This window comes from Perna viridis, chromosome 7 (genome assembly GCF_037379345.1).
Source record: "Perna viridis isolate PV_CMFRI_1.1 ecotype Kerala chromosome 7, ASM3737934v1, whole genome shotgun sequence".
NCBI classification, from domain to species: domain Eukaryota; kingdom Metazoa; phylum Mollusca; class Bivalvia; order Mytilida; family Mytilidae; genus Perna; species Perna viridis.
The window spans coordinates 31,773,060-31,792,959 of NC_142451.1; the positions used below are offsets into that span (position 1 = coordinate 31,773,060).

The 19,900-nt window shown below is 33.0% G+C and overlaps 1 protein-coding gene across 1 annotated transcript; it reads left to right on the forward strand.

Moving 5' to 3' along the window:
- Positions 1-7,423: 7,423 nt before the first annotated feature.
- On the forward strand, positions 7,424-18,191 carry LOC148612312 (sulfotransferase 1 family member D1-like). The gene is made up of 6 exons (XM_088593624.1): positions 7,424-7,554; positions 10,522-10,771; positions 12,554-12,871; positions 14,023-14,129; positions 15,892-16,057; positions 16,854-18,191. The coding sequence occupies exons 2-6, from the start codon at positions 10,537-10,539 to the stop codon at positions 16,961-16,963; spliced, it is 936 nt and encodes a 311-aa protein (XP_088449750.1). The 5' UTR covers positions 7,424-7,554; positions 10,522-10,536; the 3' UTR covers positions 16,964-18,191.
- Positions 18,192-19,900: the final 1,709 nt, after the last annotated feature.

The following is a 19,900-nucleotide window of genomic DNA, read 5'->3' on the forward strand; positions in this document are numbered from 1 at the left end:
AATCAGATTTAACCCTGTCCGTGCCACGAGGGTAATTGCATAATTGTTAAATACCATTTTTTCGGAAGTGCACCTTAAGATCAGTTGCCAGCATGGACAAATTGGAAAAATCAAATGTCTTTTTCTGTACGAAGACGTCATCCTGGCAGGTAAATTAATAACATATCTTATTTTCGTTAACACGTTTCCAAATCAATTCAATACTCTTGAAAAATGGATTATCCCATGCCATTGAACTATTTTCCATGAATTTATTTAATAAATTTTCTGCATTTATCAACACTTACATTTTGTTATCATATATACAGCTGTCAAAAATGTAATACTGTTTTTTGGAATTCTTGGCCAAGAAGATTCTAGGAATATTTTTCAAAGTGGTAATTCAAACAATAATGCTAATTGTAATGAATTTCAATTTGCGACTACCAAAAAATGCACCCATATATCAGTATTTTCTTTAAATGTTACAAAACATAAACCTAAGTCTTAAACTTTAGAAGAAATTATACATGGGTTACTTAATTTCCTTTTTTTGAAAAAAAAAGTGATTACCAGGGTAAATAAATCGAAAATATGTGTTTAAGGATAATTTTACGGAAGCGTATTAGGGCCATCCTTTTTAAAAAAAAAAAATTCACATTGCCGACTTTAATCTTGGAATTATCAACATTAAACTTGGAAATTCAAACTTTATTCTTGGAAATTTCAACTAAAATCTTGGAATTATCAACATTAAACTTAGAAATTCCAACTTTAATCTTGGAATTTCTAATGAGCGTCGGACGAATGCGTGTCGGACTTATGAGTGTCGGACCAATGTGCGTCGGACTTATGAGTGTCGGACCAATGTGCGTCGGACTTATGACATTATCTCGGTTTTCCGTCACTAAATAACTGAATATTATGACGATTCAACCATACCTTTGTATTCAGGGGTGGATCCAGCATTTTAAGGGGATTTACAATTGACCGGGGGTTGTCCCTGACCTAAAAATAGGAAGAATAGGCAATAAATAAATAAATAAATAAATAAATAAATCGCCCGTAAAAATATTGTTAACTTAAAACTTTTTAAAATCTGCATGCCATAGGGTGCATCTGTTTTAAAAATGAAATGAAGTATGATTTCAGGCGGAACGTTTTTTCGGGCTAGTTTTCGTCGTGAAGATATTGATATATAGTTCTATCAGGACGAGTTTGTTTCAGATTTTTGTTCCGGTTCGATGATGTTATGGATAACATTGATAGTCCGACACTCAGAAGTGCAACGCTCATTGGTCAAACACTCATTGGAAATTCTAAGATTAATGTTGATAATTCCAAGATTAAAGTTGGAATTTCCAAGATTTAAGTTGATGATTCCAAGGTTAAAATCGACGATTTAAAAAAAAAATTTAAAAATGCTAATACGCATCCGTATAATTTATTTAGGACACCACTAAATATTGCTCTTCAATACACTTCTTTTATTTCCATCAAGGAATAAAAGTCTTAGTACAAATGTATGTAGACAGAAAAACCTATAAAAACAAAACTAAGCAAACAAATCAATAAAATTGGTAAAAAATGAAAAATAAATTTTGGATTTCGACCCTTAAATGACATTCAAAATGAGTCTACAGTTTTGTTTTAAGGTTCTTCTACACTTATCGTTCTCTAATCGTGGTTGATTAGGAGTATCAATGGAGGCACTACCAAAATTATATAAATTTTAATTTTCTAATAAATTGTCATTGTTACAATTTTTTCTTCAAATATATCAAAACCTGAAATAAAACAAATTTCCAGTTTTCAAATATTTTATAGGTCTTTCTATCCAGTTTTTAAAAGTATACACATATTTTATAATAATGATACATAAAACAACATAAGAGAAGTTTTGAGGCCATATTAGTCTTATGAAACAATTTGTTATATCTGTACAAGATTTGCAAACAATTCATACTTTAATGTAACTATAAGTTATGTTTATAATTATTCGAAATAATAGCGAGAGTTTTACATTATTTTATTTTCCGTTGGTTGAGACATCAGCAATGCATGTATATCAACACAGCGATGCATTATCAACAAAGTCAAATCTTATTTGAGTACAAAGTAGCTCCGTCTCTCATAGGTAAGAAATGCAGCAAAAATATTTTTGGGCTGGGGGCAAAAAAATATATTTAAGGGCACCATCCTTTTTAATCAGTAACTCAGGAGTCGTTTTACGTTTATACGTCTGATCATTTAAACCACTAGTTCCAACACTTCTATGAGGGGACCTTAGCAAGTGTTAATAATATGATCGTACCTTGGCGGTTCCAACAGTTTCCTCACTATATGAATTGACGATTTGGAATTTTTCTATACCCTAAACATGGCTATACTAGATGTCTTAAAGTAGCATTTTTTAAAGCTCATATTAAAACACTTCCCAGCAAGTTTGGCGGACTGAATGCAAAATTCTGAAACATTTTGTAGACGAAAACAATGTCATGAACGACTAAAATTCTTAACAGTATAAGAGGATTAAAAGTAAGAGTAGTGGCGAATCTAGGGGGAGGTGCACCCTCCTTTATATTCGAAAAAAATGTCATTTTCATGTGTAAAATTGTCAACAAATGGCAAGTATTGACCTCGTACCCCTTTTTCTGAGGAACCCTAACTGGCACCCCTTCTTCTCTGGATCTTCTCCTGCAGTGGATGATCCAGATAATCCGAAAAGGGGTGGGTCGGGTAGGGGGATACTCCATAATTTCATGACAGAATTGTGCATTTTTCAAATTGAAACACGTACCAAAATCTATTTTAAGCCCAAAACTATGAATTGAACTTACCAATGGTCAAAGCAATGAGGTGAGAGTTCCCGAGCAGTGCTAGAGGTTGTATGACAAGCTATTTCCTGACATGGTGCCATCCTATGGAGGAACGGAATTCCAACCTCTTTTATATAGAAGTAAGGTAAGAGTTGAACATTATGTATTTATTTGTTGGGGGACTGCTGTGATACCATTTAAATTAACAATTGACACTAATCATATACATATGGCAAGCCAAAGCGGACAAAAATGAATATTTTCTAATATTAAAAAATATTTTTTTTAATATTACAAATTCATTTTCTAATATATCAAATAAGATTTCTTATATCATAAAACAGTTTTTAAATATTCAAATATCATTTTTTAATATTTTAAAAATTTAATTGAATTTCTAATATTAAAAAAAAACGATTTTCAATATTAGAAATTGATTTTCTTATATTAGAAAATGGGCTTGTTGTATTCAATTACGATTTTTCGTTTTTGTAATATTAAAAAATGTGACTGATTTTGCAATATTGCAAAGTGATTTTCTAACATTACAAATTCAATCTGTAATGTTACAAAATGTGTTTTGTTTTGTAATATTACTAAATCAGGAATTTGTATTAGAAAATAAATTTTTAATATTACAAAATGAATTTCTAAAATTAAAAAATTGTTTCTGATATTAAAAAATGATTTTGTAATATTAAAAATTCTGTAAGAAACAGTAGGAAACTTTTTTTTATTCTTGGGAAATTAATCTTTTTATTCAGTGGAGGGATGGAATAGGAATTTATTATACTTGGTATGCTTGTGACACAAGGCAAGCAGTATTTGACATGTCACTACACATGCTATTTCATAGTAATTTCAATTTTTGTATGTTTGTCAAACCAGTGTTCACTATGGCAAGGTTACACTTACCCACTTCCATTGATTTTGTCATTTTATAGGCTTATGCCACTCTTTATAAGGAATAACTTGTAGCTGCACAAGATGTTTGGAGTAGTCATTCATCTTATATCACTTCTTGTTATGATCCACGGCTATTATTTAACATTTTTGTACTTTGTTTTGTTCTGCGTCAACAAGTCGCCATTTTCGGGGACAAGGAGTGAAACGTCAAAGAATCTCTTTTATTTCATCATGTAAAATAATTTTATCACATTAGGTTCATTGTAAAGGTCCCAGTTTTTATTTTTGTGTAAGGTGCACCTTGCCAGACTTGAACATGCTTTTTGTTGTAAAGTATAGTAGAGGGTACTATTTTGTCAAAGGGAACTTACGCACTGTTGTTTCGACTGCTTTATTGATGCACATTTTTGAAAGTGGTGTCCAATCGTTTATTTTATGACAACTTGTCCATTTCTTACTTTCACTCGAACTGTTTCATTAATATATTAGTAAGGATAGTAAAAGGACAAGTTGACATAATTTATTTTTGCTATTTTTAGCATTTCCCATTGTCTATACACAACGCCCCTTATAGAAAGGACAATCTGCCATTGGTCGCTTTAGGTCACCTGGTACATATTCCCAACATATATAAACGCGAAAGTATTTCAACATGGCAGATAGTTGAAAGTATCTTCGGTGGCAATTTACAAATCCAGAATTTTTGCCAGAAATCTTTCCAGACTTTAGTGAGGAAATAATACCAAATATGGATTTTACTTAACTTAAGGAAGATAATGATTTCGTATGTCTACCGCTAATATTACTCTTTATTTATGCGGGAAGTTTAACGGAATAATAAACCGCTTCATGAAAGCACAGTACTATCTCCCACCACGTCGGACACCACTCGTACAGTTGATATAGTCGTTATATATAAACATTATTAATATTATAATAAACATTTCGAACTTAACAACAAAGACCCTATCTTATGACCAGTATCTGGATTACCAGAAACATTGGGAATCCATGGTCACAATAAAACAAAAGAACGCATACCAGATCCGATCTCACGGGACAAAGACTAATACCAGAAAACCCTATGCATATATATATACACAGAAGTAAAACCTATAAAAAGTAAACCCATAAAAATGGAAACTACAAATACAACTATTAAAATCGAAGAGTTATATGAATATGGCGCTACATGTTCTACATGTACATTACGGTAACCAACGGCAGGTATTACGGACAGGATACCGGCGGGTGGCTTACAATTCATTTTCTAATATTACAAAATATTGATTTTTGTCCACTTTAGCTTGCTATATATACATGATAAGATAATTTTTACCAAATATATGCCTACCAAGGGAAAAACACACCTAAATGTATGGAACGCCATAACTGTCTTATCTGGTCAATTATATTTATACGCAGTGCTGTCTTCTTTATATTCGGTATTTTCTTATTTGTATGCGGTTGTATTATCTTTATATGTAGTGGTTTTACCTCTATATGCGGTGGTTTTACCTTTATATTCGGTGGATTTACCTTGATATGCATTGGATTAACTTTTATAAGCGGTGGTTTCATCTTTATATGCGGTGGATTTACCTTTATATGCGGTGGTTTTATCTTACATATGTGGTGGTTTCATCTTAATATGCGAATGTTTTATTTATATATATGGTGTATTTTTCTACCGCAGCATTTTTTTTCTTTATATGCTGTGTATAGTCTTTATATGCTGTTCAGACTTCATTATATGCTGTTTATAGTCTTTATATGCTGTTCAGACTTCATTATATGCTGTGTATAGTCTTTATATGCTGTTCAGACTTCATTATATGCTGTTCAGACTTCATTATTTGCTGTAAAAAGCTTTGATTTTGCTTGCTTAAGTCGTAAATCTTCATTTTTCTTCATACAGTACTTTCATAAACCGAAAGAATCTTACTGATGTCCATAATTGTGAAGTTGCTTTCTAATATGTTTTCAAGTAATTCTTTTAGAATCTTGAAATTTCCACCGTTTTCACTTGGTTTTCGACTTCCATAAGGCAAACATTTCAGACGTAATTTCATCATTTCCGATCTATATCCTTTACGCTTAATTGTTTCATTTGAGAAATAGATAGAAATCCAATAATGTCAGGTGCTATTTTTTTCCCGACGCAGTCGGTATAGTTTCGCTTTTTACCGTTTGACCTTACGGATGTTTTTCTATGGAAACGCTAGTCACCTGATCGCAACTCTGCTTCCCGATTGGCCAAATACTAATAACTTAGTGGTGTTAAAAAAAATTGTATCCAAAATTTGAAATTGCGTGCCATGTGCTATTTTCTTGAAAATAATGTGTGGAAACTTAGAAGTAAAATTTTACTGCGTCGGCTATCTTTTTTTTAAAAGGTAGTTCTTGTTTCTTTTAAAAGCGATTCTTTAAGATTCTCGAAGCCTAATTCTTGCAAAATATAATTTCCTCCATTTTTTTTTCAAAATGTGATGTGCAAAATTGATCACGTTTCAAAGTTCCGAACATTTAAGACTTGCAATAAGATAATCAAAGCTTTTTACAGCATAAACCGAACTTTGAACAGCATATAAAGACGTATAAACAGCATATAAAGAAGCGTTCTGATGTAGGAAAATGCACCGCAAGTATAAATATAACTATCGCATATAAGGATGAAACCACCGCATATAAAGGTTAATCCACTGCATATAAAGATAAAGCTACCTCATACAAAGGTAAAGCCACCGCATATAAAGGGAAAACCACCGTGTATAAAGGTAAATCCACCGAATATAGAGGTAAAACTACCGCACATAAAAGCAAAACCACTACATATAAAGATAGTACAACTGCATATAAATAAGGAAGTACCGAATATAAAGAAAACAGCACCGCGTATCAATATAATTGACCAGATAAGACAGTTATGGCGTTCCTTATAAATGTATTGAACAAAAAATGAAAAAAGACCAATGTATATACTAGTAAGTAGGGAGTACCCCTTTTTCCATTGAGATATTCATAACATAATACATATATGTTTTGACTTAATATTTTCTGTGCTGACTATTCGTGTGGTAGAGCCTGGTACGGACTATAATGCCAAGACAAGTAAAACTGACTGCAACGTTTATTACAGGAGTAAAAGCGAGCTCTCTGAACATACAACATGTTCAAATATATATACTATTCAATTATATAAGACACATCTATCAATCTTGACCTCTAGGTACAATTGCATTTCTCCTGACTCGCTCACCACCTGTTACGCTCTGGAATATTATTATTTGTGTACAAGTATTTTTTTACCTCTAGGTATAATTGCATTTCTTTTGACTCGCCCACCACCTGTCACGCTTCCCGAATATACAACATGATCATATATATATATACTATTCAATTATATAAGACACATCCATCAATCAATGTGAATCTGGACATAAACATTCTATGTGTCCAGTTTACCCGTACATGCATATAATTCAATTTATAGTTAACATAGACAATATTAATTCTTAAAGTCATTATACATTCCTCCCTTTCTCAACAATAACAATTTAATCAATAATGTCTAAGTACTGTCCTATCATATTCGTTAACATGGTGAAACCTATAACAAACAAAAAAATGTACATCACAATGCCCCACGGTCAGGAGCGTTGGTGTAATAAAAAATGCCGGTTACATTCATGATGCCAACGTCATCGAGTTCAAAAGGTGGAACGTCCTGGCTAAACGTACTAAATAATGACATTTAAACTGATTGCTTTGGCCAGCCTAAAACATGATATAATGAGACATAGGCGGTAATACAGACACTTTTAGGTTTACTCATTTAACAGTTCCGAAGGTAAGAAGAATATTTTTAAGGAAATTTTCAATCGATTAAAATTATTAATACTAACATATGGCAAGCCAAAGTGGACAAAAATCAATATTTTGTAATATTAGGAAATCAGTCACATTTTCTAATATTACAAAATGATTTTCTGATATTAAAAAAATCGTCATTGAATACGACAAATCCATTTTCTAATATTGGAAAATCAATTTCTAGTGTTCAAAAATAGTTTTTTAATATTAGAAAAATTCAAATTGAATTTTGAATATTAAAACATGATTTTTTAATATTAAAAAAAGTGTTTTGTGATATAAGAAATCTAATTTGTAATATTAGAAAATGAATTTGTAATATTAAAAAATCATTTTTAATATAAGAAAATGCTCATTTTTGTCCACTTTGGCTTGCCATACTAACAGTGAAACAGCCTTCACTTGAGTCTTTATTTTGCTTGATCGTCTCCGTAACATCAGATTTTTAAAAAAATGCTTCGACAAACGTCGTAATTATCTAGACTAAAAGGGGTCAAGAAGTTTTAGAAAAAGGGGTCGAAAAAAATTAAAGGGGTTCCAGGCTTTTGTCCCAATTTTTCCAAGAATTAACATATTTTTCCAATCAAAAACAATGTTCAATTTCTCGAATTCCCACCCCCTGGATCTGCCTGTCTATAAGTGCATGGTCACTGCTCGTTTGAGATCTTTTGATGAGTATTTTGTTTTATTAAATTCAAATTTGAACAGACATTTTCTTTAAAGACTCGATACAGGTCGAATCTGGACCGGTAGGGTAAACGTCCTCTGCTTTTCTAGAAACACTCGCCGAGTTGCTCATAAGAAGTAAAGTCCGTGGTAGACAAACAAGGAAAGGAAAACTATGGCCCGTTGAATAAATCAGTTTTCATGGTGCAGATGGATACACCATAACGATCCACGAGTTCATGATGACGACCATAGAAATTCTGTAGTGATGACTTCAATCTTGTAGCAACATAACCCTGTTCCAGAAGTTTATTTGTTAGAGTTCTATCGAGATACAAAAAGTCTTCGTAATTTGGGCAAGCTCTGGCATAACGCATGTGTTGTGATATGAACACTCCATACGCAGGTGCTGAAGGGATGTTGCCACAGATGAAAGGAAAGTTGACAATTCTGCCTGAATGAAAAGTCAACACGTTTGTCGTATGGTTTGGTCAATATTTGAACCATGGAATTGATTAGAAAGGGCAAAGAAGGGTGTTGAACGTTCATATTCATACTCAAATTATGAATAAACATTGCCCATCACAGTGTCAAGGGAGATAAATGATCGTGAACGGATCGATAATATATGTCAATTATTGCAGCCTGATCTTAAACGGAGAAAGTGAAGGATCGTGAACAAAAAGTTGTTACTTTTTTGACAATTTCAACAAATTGCAACTCGTACAAACAATCAAAGATGTCTGTCAAAATGATAACCATTTCTAAAGGATATAAAGTAATGCATATTTTATTTCGATAAAGCATTTTCATATCAACTCGCCCTAGCATGTTGAAACAGGTATCATATTATGATTACGATTTTTATTATTTGTTTTTATGTTTTTTTTGTTATGTTTTTTTGTTTTTGGTTAAAGAATCTGTATTTTATATTGACCAAAAAAGATGGTAAACCTAAATACAAATATATAGTTCTTGGTAGAGACTCCTCATACTTTGTAAGAAATAATTCAAAATCATCTTCCAGATATACAGTGGAAGATGTTTACAAAATGCTGGAATTTTTAATCGACAACATATTTGTCCAATGTGGTGGACGTGTTTTTCAACAAACGGTCGGCATCCCAATGGGAACAAATTGTGCTCCTTTACTTGCTGACCTACTTCTTCACTCTTATGAGGCTGCCTTTATAGCTGATCTGATCAGAAAGAAAGAATATCATTTGGCTAGATGCTTTTATCTCAGTTTCCGCTATATAAATGACGTATTATCTTTAAACAATCCTTATTTCGGGGATTTGATACATCGCATCTACCCAAAAGAACCCGAGATAAAGGATACTACAGACACTGTGAAGTCAGCCTCTTATCTTGATCTACACTTAGAAATCGATGGTAAAGGAAAACTATTGACCAAACTTTACGACAAACGTGATGACTTTTCATTCAGAATTGTCAACTTTCCTTTCATCTGTGGCAACATCCCTTCAGCACCTGCGTATGGAGTGTTCATATCACAACTCATACGTTATGCCAGAACTTGCCGAAACTACGCAGACTTTTTGTATCGCACTAGAACTCTACCAAATAGTCTTCTGGAACAGGGTTATGTTGCTACAAGATTGAAGTCATCACTACAGAAGTTCTATGGTCGTCATCATGAACTCGTGGATCGTTATGGTGTATCCATCTGCACCATGAAAACTGATTTATTCAACAGGTCATAGTTTTCCTTTCCTCGTTTGTCTACCACAGACTTGACTTTTTATGAGCAACTCGGCGGGTGTTTCTAGAAAAGCAGAGGACGCTTACCCTACCGGTGCACCTGGTCCATGCTCCCAGTTTTTAGTGGAGTCCGAGTTGCTCATTTGCTTTTGTTACTTTGTATGTCTGTTTTCCATATCGGGTCTTTGTCCCTGGTTTTCATTCTTTTGATTACCGCTGTAACCTTGGTTCCCTTGATTACTCTTAAACGTTGAGCATGTTGTATTTGTTTATGATACAAAGTGTGTACTTACTTTTTGGAATATACTTGGAGGAATGTTGCTCTTTGCATTTTCTGACGATGGATTATCAAAACAAAAGAAGCACTACTGCTTATCCTTTGCAAATGGTTAGCATTTTGTTTATTAAATTATCACATACTGTGCTTATTGATCTATTACTACTGAAAAATACCAAGAATTGCAAAACAAATAAGAAAAAAAGTAATGCTTTTGATTTTTTCCTAATATTCTGGTCATTTAATTCTTATTTGAAGAGGTGTTTTTCCTTGCAGGATTTTACTACAATTATGTTAAATATAAGCGATAATCAACCTACCTTACATGTAAATGGTGAAAGCGAGACAAAACCGCGCGTGGAACAGTCTCCATCACTGTCACTTGAAAGTATATTTCCTGTATTTGATGGTATGAAATTCCCGCCATTTCCACCAATGACTAAGGATTCTGAGCGGCGATTAAACGAAATAAAAAAATTCAAGACGAGGCCTGATGATATAATTCTTGCAGCATACCCAAGATCTGGTAAGCTGAGTTTACTTGGTTGCTACCTCTAAATGAGAAATTTATGTACATGGATGGCTAAAATATGTACATTTTCATCTGCTGTTTAAGGTTTTAGAAAAAAATACTTTTTACATTGTTCAAAATACAATGAACTTGCTGTTATCGGAACTTCTCAGCCTTTCTCGTTACAGAAAACTTATTTTAGTGTAGCAGAAATGGACGAGTAGTTCCGACTGGAACTCGCAGTCGAATATTTTGTTCAATCCTCTCCTTGTGGAACTCCCCTACAGCTAGATATAAACACTTATTCACTCAAACATAGGTATACTGAAAAGACTGGGGTCAACTTTTCTAATTTTAATATTATAATAAGGTCATTAAGTGTAAGTGTCAGTAAGAATCAGACAAAATTGGAAAATCAGAAACATGTATGTCAAAAACCCACCGATCTGTCAGTATAATTTTACTCAATGATGCTTTCTCTATTCTAAAAGAACATTATTTGATCACTGGATTTGCTCAGAATTTTTTTCAAAAGAATGTTGGAAAAATGAGGTTTTGATAGAGTTATCTGCCCTTGAAAAGTTCATCTTCAGTGCATTCAATGAAATTATAACTTAATTTACCAACATGGTATGGAAAATCTTCTTTTATGGTGATGCAACTTTCAAATTGGTTGGGTTTTTTCCGTACCATGTGTCACCCACTGCCTAATTCTTACATAGAATGACACTTAAATACATGTATATTGGGGACCCAGGGACAAAAGGTGATGTTACACTATAAAATACGATCTATCCTTTTAAAATAGAATGACGATACGATTAAATAAACATTTGACTTACATGACCTGTAGTTGTTTGCTTTGAAAACCCACCTGAAATTCCGGACTTCCGATTGAGTAGAAATCAGCAATAATCAGCAACATTTTAACTTAAAAAAAAAAAACATTGAAAATTGACTGAAAAGCAACAGTCATCATGTTAATCGTCATGATAAAATATGAAGCATATAACCGTAGATAAGTCTTAATAACATTTATATTATTTGGCCAAAAAAATTGGGTTTAGCCATTATCGCTAAAACCATTAAGGAGAGAAAGAAACTCTCCAGTTTTTTTTTTTTTTTTTGGCTGATATTTTAAGAACGGTAGCAGATTTCGGAAGTTTTCGGAAATGCCATAATATTCTTTTATTCGTGACGCCAAATACTCAAGGTGAAAAAAAGAGGTTTCTGGGGCCCGGTTTCAGAACGGATCGCAAATTGAGATTTTCCTGAAATCCTTCCTCAACTCAAATTTTGATCAATCATATCATTTAAAGATTTGAGAAAAATATCATTTATAGACCTAGGGTTAGTAAGCGACTCAGGTAATCAAGGGTCAATCTAATTTCATTTAATTATAGATTCTGATGGTACGACGGTTAGAACTCCGTTTCGTTTGAAACTTAGTTGATATTGTTTTGTTTTGTTTTTTGTTTTTATTTGTTTTTTTTTGTTTTATGTTGTGTTGTTTTGTTTTGTTTGTTTGTTTGTTTTTGGTTTTGTGTGTGTTTTTTTTGTTTTTTGTTTTTTGTTTTTTTTTTTTTTTTTTTTGGGGGGGGGGCGGAAAATTGATCAACTGTAGCCTGAAACCCGATTTTTTAATTCCGCTCTCTGAAGTCTCTTTATCCTGGCCTGATTTTGATTTTTGGTAATTGAAATTCGGAATTTTACAATCCGTTTTTTCCAAATAATAACTGTGCTAGTTTCTTTCAGAACTTATTTTGTTTGATTTAATGCTTTGTATCTACTTATTAGGTACACACTGGCTGTGGGAAATTTTGTTTATGTTGCAAAATGGGAAAGCAGAATATACACCAGAAGTTAAAGAAACAGCATTTTTAGAGTCGATTGAAAATTTTGATTTCTTGAATGGAAAACCGTCTCCACGTGTCATTAACACGCATGTACCATTCCGATGGCTTCCTGAAGAACAAACACAAAATGGCGGAAAAATCATTCATGTCAATCGGAACCCTAAGGATGTTATGGTTTCTATGTTTTTCTTCTTAAATAAAATGAACCTAGGACTCAAAGAAATGTCTTGGTCAGAGTTTTACCAGTTTCAAATGAAAGGTATCTTTATACACACGGGTTATGATATTTCTACATTTGCACTTAAACCGAATGGTAATCTCTCGAAACTGGGCATATGTCAACGCTCCTTCACCTCTGCTACACCACAATTTAGTTACTCAACCCCGCCTTTTTTCTTTTCTTTAAATAGTGTAGTAAACCATAATCAGCTTCACAACCTCAATGGTTATCAATATATAGCCTGGTTTCATTATGTAGTACTTTTTAACGAAAGGGCCAATAGAACCTATTATAAGATCACTACTATCATGACGTCATGAAAGTGGGCGTTACTGTCTCAAATCCAGACATCATTTTTGTGCTAGAAGAGTGATACGTAGTATATTTGTAATCGTTAAACGTCTGTGAAAGTGAATGGGTCAAGTTTCTTGCTTGAAAACTGTTTTGTTGTCTTGGGGGGTGGGGGCTTTCAATACCTTAGCATCATTAACTCGTACATATAAATGCATTGTTTAATATGAAGGAATGTGTTTACTTTTTGAATAGATCATAAAAGTCATTAAGTATGGTTCTGCCTAAAAACCAGGCAGGGGGTGGTTCGTCATTTCTTAAGGTAGTAAATGAAACTGTATAAATACATTTTTAGGTCCTAAAAACAACTCTTCCTGTGTTTATGTCCTTGGATCTGCTTCTTATCGTGAAATAATTTTTGACTGGTTATAGTGTAAAAATTCTGGCGGGAAGTTTTCCTGTACTTTTTCTGTAATATAACATATTAACCAAAATTTAAGCGTTAATGTCTCCAGTGGGCAACTTTCATTGCACTTTTATTTTCGAACACAGTTTCTATGAGGCCTACGTCAGGATTTAAAAAAAAAATATTTGGGTTTTCCTATTTGTCTTGAAATATTGTTTGACTGGTTATGGTGTTTAATTTCTGGCGGTAAATTTTCCTGTAATGTTTTCTGATTAATAGAATATAACCAAAGTTCAAGTTGTAATATCTCCAGTGGACTACTTTTATTAGCACTTCTACAGCTTCTATGGGGCCTACAGAAAGATTTGCAATAAAAATACTTGGTATTAGGGAATCCATGAATCCCCTTTTATACATGTAAGCATCAGCCTGGTTTTAAGCTAGAGCTGTACTTAAATACATATATGGAACAGTTTTCTTTCATATTTTACAGATTCACAACCTTTATACGGTGGGTGGTTTGCCTATGAGAAAGAATTTGAAAGTGTGGCTGATGAGAATGGCGCAATCATTAATTTATGTTATGAAGAATTGAAGCGGGTTTGTAATGTTTACTTTATATCACAGTTAAACTTTAATATTTTAACAAAAGGGAAGCTAATTTCCAACCCAACAGGTTGATTTACCATGTTACCATGTACTATCCGATTGGAACAATGGACAGTAGTAAACTTTTAACATTCGAATCGTTGGTTCTGCAGTAAGTACATTAATACCTTTAATTAATTTACTTCAAACCATTTAGGTTCTTAATAAAGAGAAAATAGTTTAAGTTTCCAAGCAAAATGTTTACTGTTCTTCCTTTCCACAAAAAGACCGCCAACTAGGTTGTCGTGTGGTGGTGGATTACGTCCCTTTGAAAACTTGGTAAAATAGCTTGCATTCAAAGGTTATTACCATTATTCATTGTGTAAAAAATGTACAAGGAACTTGAATGTATAATTATTCTGAAAGTTCGAGCAAAATGCAAAATTTCAGAATTAAAGTGTAGAAATTGTGTTTATAGAAGAGTATGGTTTTGCCGAGTCAATAATCAGGAGCAGATATTTTGTAAAAAGGGGAAGGTGTAGCTAAACAAGGGTGAACCAGTCTTTTATACAGCTGTGACGGTTTTGGCTAATTTTTCATTATTATCTCCCCTTAATACATATGGTAAAGTGAATTTTACTCTCATTTGGTGGATATATTTCAATACTGTTTAGCGGATTTGATAGTCCTATTTAACAATTACTTGTAGGTATTGTTCATTTTAAGTGAATGTCTTTTAGACTAAAATTTTGAAGAGCCAATTTTACTTCTGCACCAAAACAAGTTTGATATAAGATTTACATATAGTCTAAATGTGTAATTTAAACATTGTCTTGGAATTTGCTGTACGAAGTATGTTTCATAGATCATAGGATTTAAATAATTGCTTCTAGTTTCTTATTAACTTTTGGAAACTTGATTGATATCGGGAAAGTCCATCTAAATTTTGGTTTGAAAACTTAAGTAGCTGGATTTAAACTTCGCTAAATTTGAAACTAAATTCTGACTTTAAAATGCAGTAAAAAGTAAAATATAAAGCTTACTTACCTAATTTAGGTCCGTCATCACTTTGCGTCCTCTTTAGGGTTAATTTTTAGTCCGTCCTCTTTATTTACCTTGCCAGTGCCGTCTATTTAAAAGCCGTATTGTTTTTGAAAAGTGCTGTTGCATAAATTACTTCTATTTTTGAAACATTTACACAAACTTTGTACATTGTTGAATTTGAAATATTTATACTGATGTTTACAAATGTTGATGTTCTGGTATATAAAATATGAAAACTAATAAAGTCTTGAGTCTTATTGCCATTTAAAAAGCTCAGATTTCAGTGGAACGAACTAGTCTAGAATGCTGCAACATTATGGTACACACTGTCGTCGTTAACTGTTGATATAAGGTCTGTCGTCTGTTGTTTCGTTTGAAGGTTCATATAGAGTACTTTACAGGTTTTCTTTCTATTTGTTCAGACAGATATATACAGATATAAAAAAAGCAATTATAGACCATTCTAGTACCAAATTTTTGCATGAAGTATACAATATTTTCCGAAAAATGGGTGGGTACATTCAACACCTAGAAAACCCACTTCTGGACCTCAAAAAAATAATGTCTTAACCGTGTAACTGTAGGATAGTGGATGAGCATGCGCGGAACATGCTCAATACACAATTCCGCGAGAAGAAAATTAATTTGTTCTGCTCAATCCCCTACCACGCGGAAATATCTGTCAGTCATGCTCATCCACATAAAATGAAATGGTTCATTGCTTTTACAGAATCCTACTGTGGAGATCAAACGTTTGGCAGACTATTTAGGATTACAAGTTACCGAGGAACTTGTACAGGAAGTCGCAAATAAATGTTCATTCAAGAATCTGAAAACTGCCGATGCATCGTTCAAAGACACGACATTAACAAAGAAGACAGATCATTACAGGAAAGGTAATCAACGGATTTTAAAGTACAGTATTTAAGCATCTTACAGCATACCCGCATTAAGCACAGACTTCCATTAAAGATAATATTGAAACTTTATATAGCATTGTCATATATGTACAAAAAACGAGCGATAGAAACCAACAAGTTACAATCACAGAATATATCGTGGAAAATCACCGTTTTGCCATGTTCCTCCTTGTTCTGTGTCTAAATCTAACTATAGCCGATAAGGTACCGTTAGAAAGTACGTTACACCATACTTCCACAGATTTAATTTAAATAGTCCGGACTGTACAGAAAATAAGACATTGCTATGAGCGAAAGGTGGTGCACACACCTTGTCAATCCGAAAGTTAGAGAGAGGACTGCCAAATCGTAACACCCGGTCTGTAAACAGTCAAAAGTGTAACGCATGAGAAACCTAGTATAAGTTGAATCAACCGCGATAATAGTCAACATGTTTCGATCTGAATAATATGATTATTGCACATATGCTAATCATGTTTTGACAAACATGATAATCACACGTAAGCAAGCAACTATTTATATATGAGAGTCATATGGTGATCACATGACTAACATATGTTAATTATCATATCATTAACTTTAGTTTTGACAATCAGATGGATCGAGCAACACGTGGTTTTCATATGTGGAACTTTTTGATGTGTATTTTGTCAGCCCAAAAGCCAGAAAGTAGATGTTACATTATAAACAGCAACTTCGGTATATACCATACTTTAGTTTAGTTTAAGATTACTGTGAAAAAATATGATATTAAAGAAGTTTTTATTTGCAGGTCAACCTGGTGATTGGAAGAATTATTTTACAGTTGCCCAGAATGAGCAATTTGACGAAGTATTTAAGCAGGAAATGAAAAACTCAAATTTAAAAGTACAATTTGAATAGATGACATAATGTAACATATATTTCATTAACATTAATCTATAAATATTGGCATTTCATGTAACTATAAAACATTGAGCCAGCAAAACAATTTATAGAATATAAGTTAAGTCACGTGTCATGAGTTCAATATTTTGATAGCTGTATAGCAGATTACGATTTTACTGTACAGTGATTTTTATACCAGTACATCTTCCAAAGATGATTTTTTAAATATCAATATATTGTTCGTGCCATCATTTCCACGCACGACACCTTCTTTTCCAATTAATTATACATTTGATAATAAGAACAGTAGTTTTGAAAATCTGATTAAGTCTTAAATGTTTGACTGGTATCCGACATTGTGACTTCAAAACTCTTTATCACACACCTATATCACATTGCTGAACTTTTATTGTAGCCTTACTCGGAAGTCTTTATCTGTTTTGTCTCGAGGTCTCTCGGACAATTTGTTTACAGTAGTACTTTCCTATTGAATTGTATGTTACATTGCGAAATCTGTACCCCATGCTGTATCACCCTCGGTCAATATCAGCCCTCGAGCCAGAGACCCTCATGCTGAGGTATTTCGGGATGATACGGTATGTGATACAGATTTTGCCATGTATTATTGTTCATGTATCTAACCATGACATGACATTAAAGTCAATAAACATTTGAAATATATGATCGTCAGGATTTGCTATAATCCTATTAGTATACATTTCCAGGTTTATACTAATGTTTTGCCCAAAAACTGTTATGTATTTAAGTAGCAGTCTATAAAAATCAGACATATGGTGACTCATGCATGTCAAAAACTCGCCGAGTTCACTTTAGTTTCAAACATATAAACAGCTACAGTTCTAATAACCAGCTATTCGGTTGTCACACTTTCTATGCAGATTGAAATCATACGGACTGTATATGAAATTTGTTCTCTGCAAGAGTTATCGTTCGTAATTTCGTTGATTTTAGTAGGACATGAATAAATGGTTTTCTAAAAGATACAGATCTGAATCCAGTCCGGAACATATTGCATATGCAGACCGAAAAAGCAGTATTTGTACGGTGTTTTTTTTCTGCATCAATCTTTACAGAATCACCTTTACCATTAGTAGTGACTGATTTTTTTTCTATAGAACGGAACTTAACTGATAAGGAAAATGCATCATATGAAATACTCTTGTTGTAACATTAAACATTGTATTTTATTTTATTTTTGTCATTAAAACTTTTTTGTCACGTGTTTTATTTAATTTCAAATAATAAATAATTCCTTGTAAATTGCCAAAACGCCTTTGCTTGCTCAACCAAAAAATTGTTATCAGGTTGAGGTGAATGGAGTTCAGTATCTTATGCACACCATCTTTTCGTAAATTTCTGGTAAACAGATGTTTCGGGGAATCTTAGAATTCCTTTGAATACAGACAGCATTCATTACACTTGGGGGGATTCAGGGGGAAGCCTCCTCTTTTGTCAGAACAATTCGAGCAAAGATAAGCAAAATTATAGCCTGGAACTCATTTTTGTTGAATCTCTTGTGGAACCCTCTTTCAATTCTCTACGTTTTAGTTGTTATAGTGAATGAAAAAGGTCGGGGACATTCCCATAAGACATCGACAACAGTATTTATATAAAACTTTAAAAAAACAAAAAGGCAAAGTTCCCTGTCCTGTCATTTTATAAATCGGCTTAATCACTATGGATGCAAGAGTTGAACTTAAAACCAAAAAAATAGTTTTATCTTTTCTTCAAAGCCTTCTAGAAAAGCAGAGGACATTTACCCTACCGGTGCACCTGGTCCATGCTCCCAGTTTTTAGTGGAGTCCGACTTAATCATTTATTTTTTGTTACTTTGTATGTATTATTTTAGTTACTGGATGTTCTTTGTTGTGTTTGTCTGTTTTCCATGTCTGGTCTCTTTGTCCCTGGATTACATTCTTTTGATTTCCGCTGTAATCTTGGTGTCCTTGATTACTCTAGTGTTTTATGTAAGATGCATGTAAAAATATCATAATGCATAATGTAATTGAAATACAATGTAAAACTTAACCATTTACGAGATTTTAAGATAGAAAGGTGTTCAAGATTTTAATGTTTATGGGTTACTATTTTATGATAACTTCTCATCATTTTAAAACGTGCTTTACGACTTGCATGTGGTAAAAATTTACAATGACAGGAACTGTAAAAATTACAACCAATAAAGAATCTGAATCTGATTTGTGATCTTAGATTGTTTATAATCAATGAAAACAGTCAATGATGATTGAACAAGAACAATTGCAGTTCAATTAAATAGTTCGAAGAAAACAAAAGTATATGACATTCTTGCGATCTACCAAGTCAAATATAACATTTATTCGTATTGCTTATCATACCCTGCCTATCTTAATTTGAATTAAAATTTTATTGCACTTAAAATGTTTTATCTGTTAGGTTTTTGTGGGTAAACATTATGTCAAACAAGCTCACATGATAGTAACGGGAAAAATTCACCCATGGATCAGCCTCCAAAAACTCCAGTACAGTTTGATGCACGTTCCCCATGGAATTATTACCAGCCAACAAGACAGTTTACACATCTTCCTATGCAGTCTGCGGGGCCCCCTTTGGCGATTGAACCACCTAGACATATGTCAATATCACTCAATGGAATGAAAGTACCACCATTTGAACCACTTTCAAATGATACAGAGGAACGGTTTAACAAAATAAAAAATCTCAAGACACGCCCTTTTGACATAACTAACAGGGATTCATAGATCTGATATGTGCCGAGAATGATATCATACCTTTTTTTTTGTTTAAAAAATCTCAACTTAAAACTATTGAATGTGCAACTTAAGGGTGTTCATGGTGAAGGCTATATCTGAAATTTGTAATATAATGTTTTGAAGACTAAACAATAAGTACAACAAAGACGCAAAGAAGCAACAGACAATAAACAGAAAA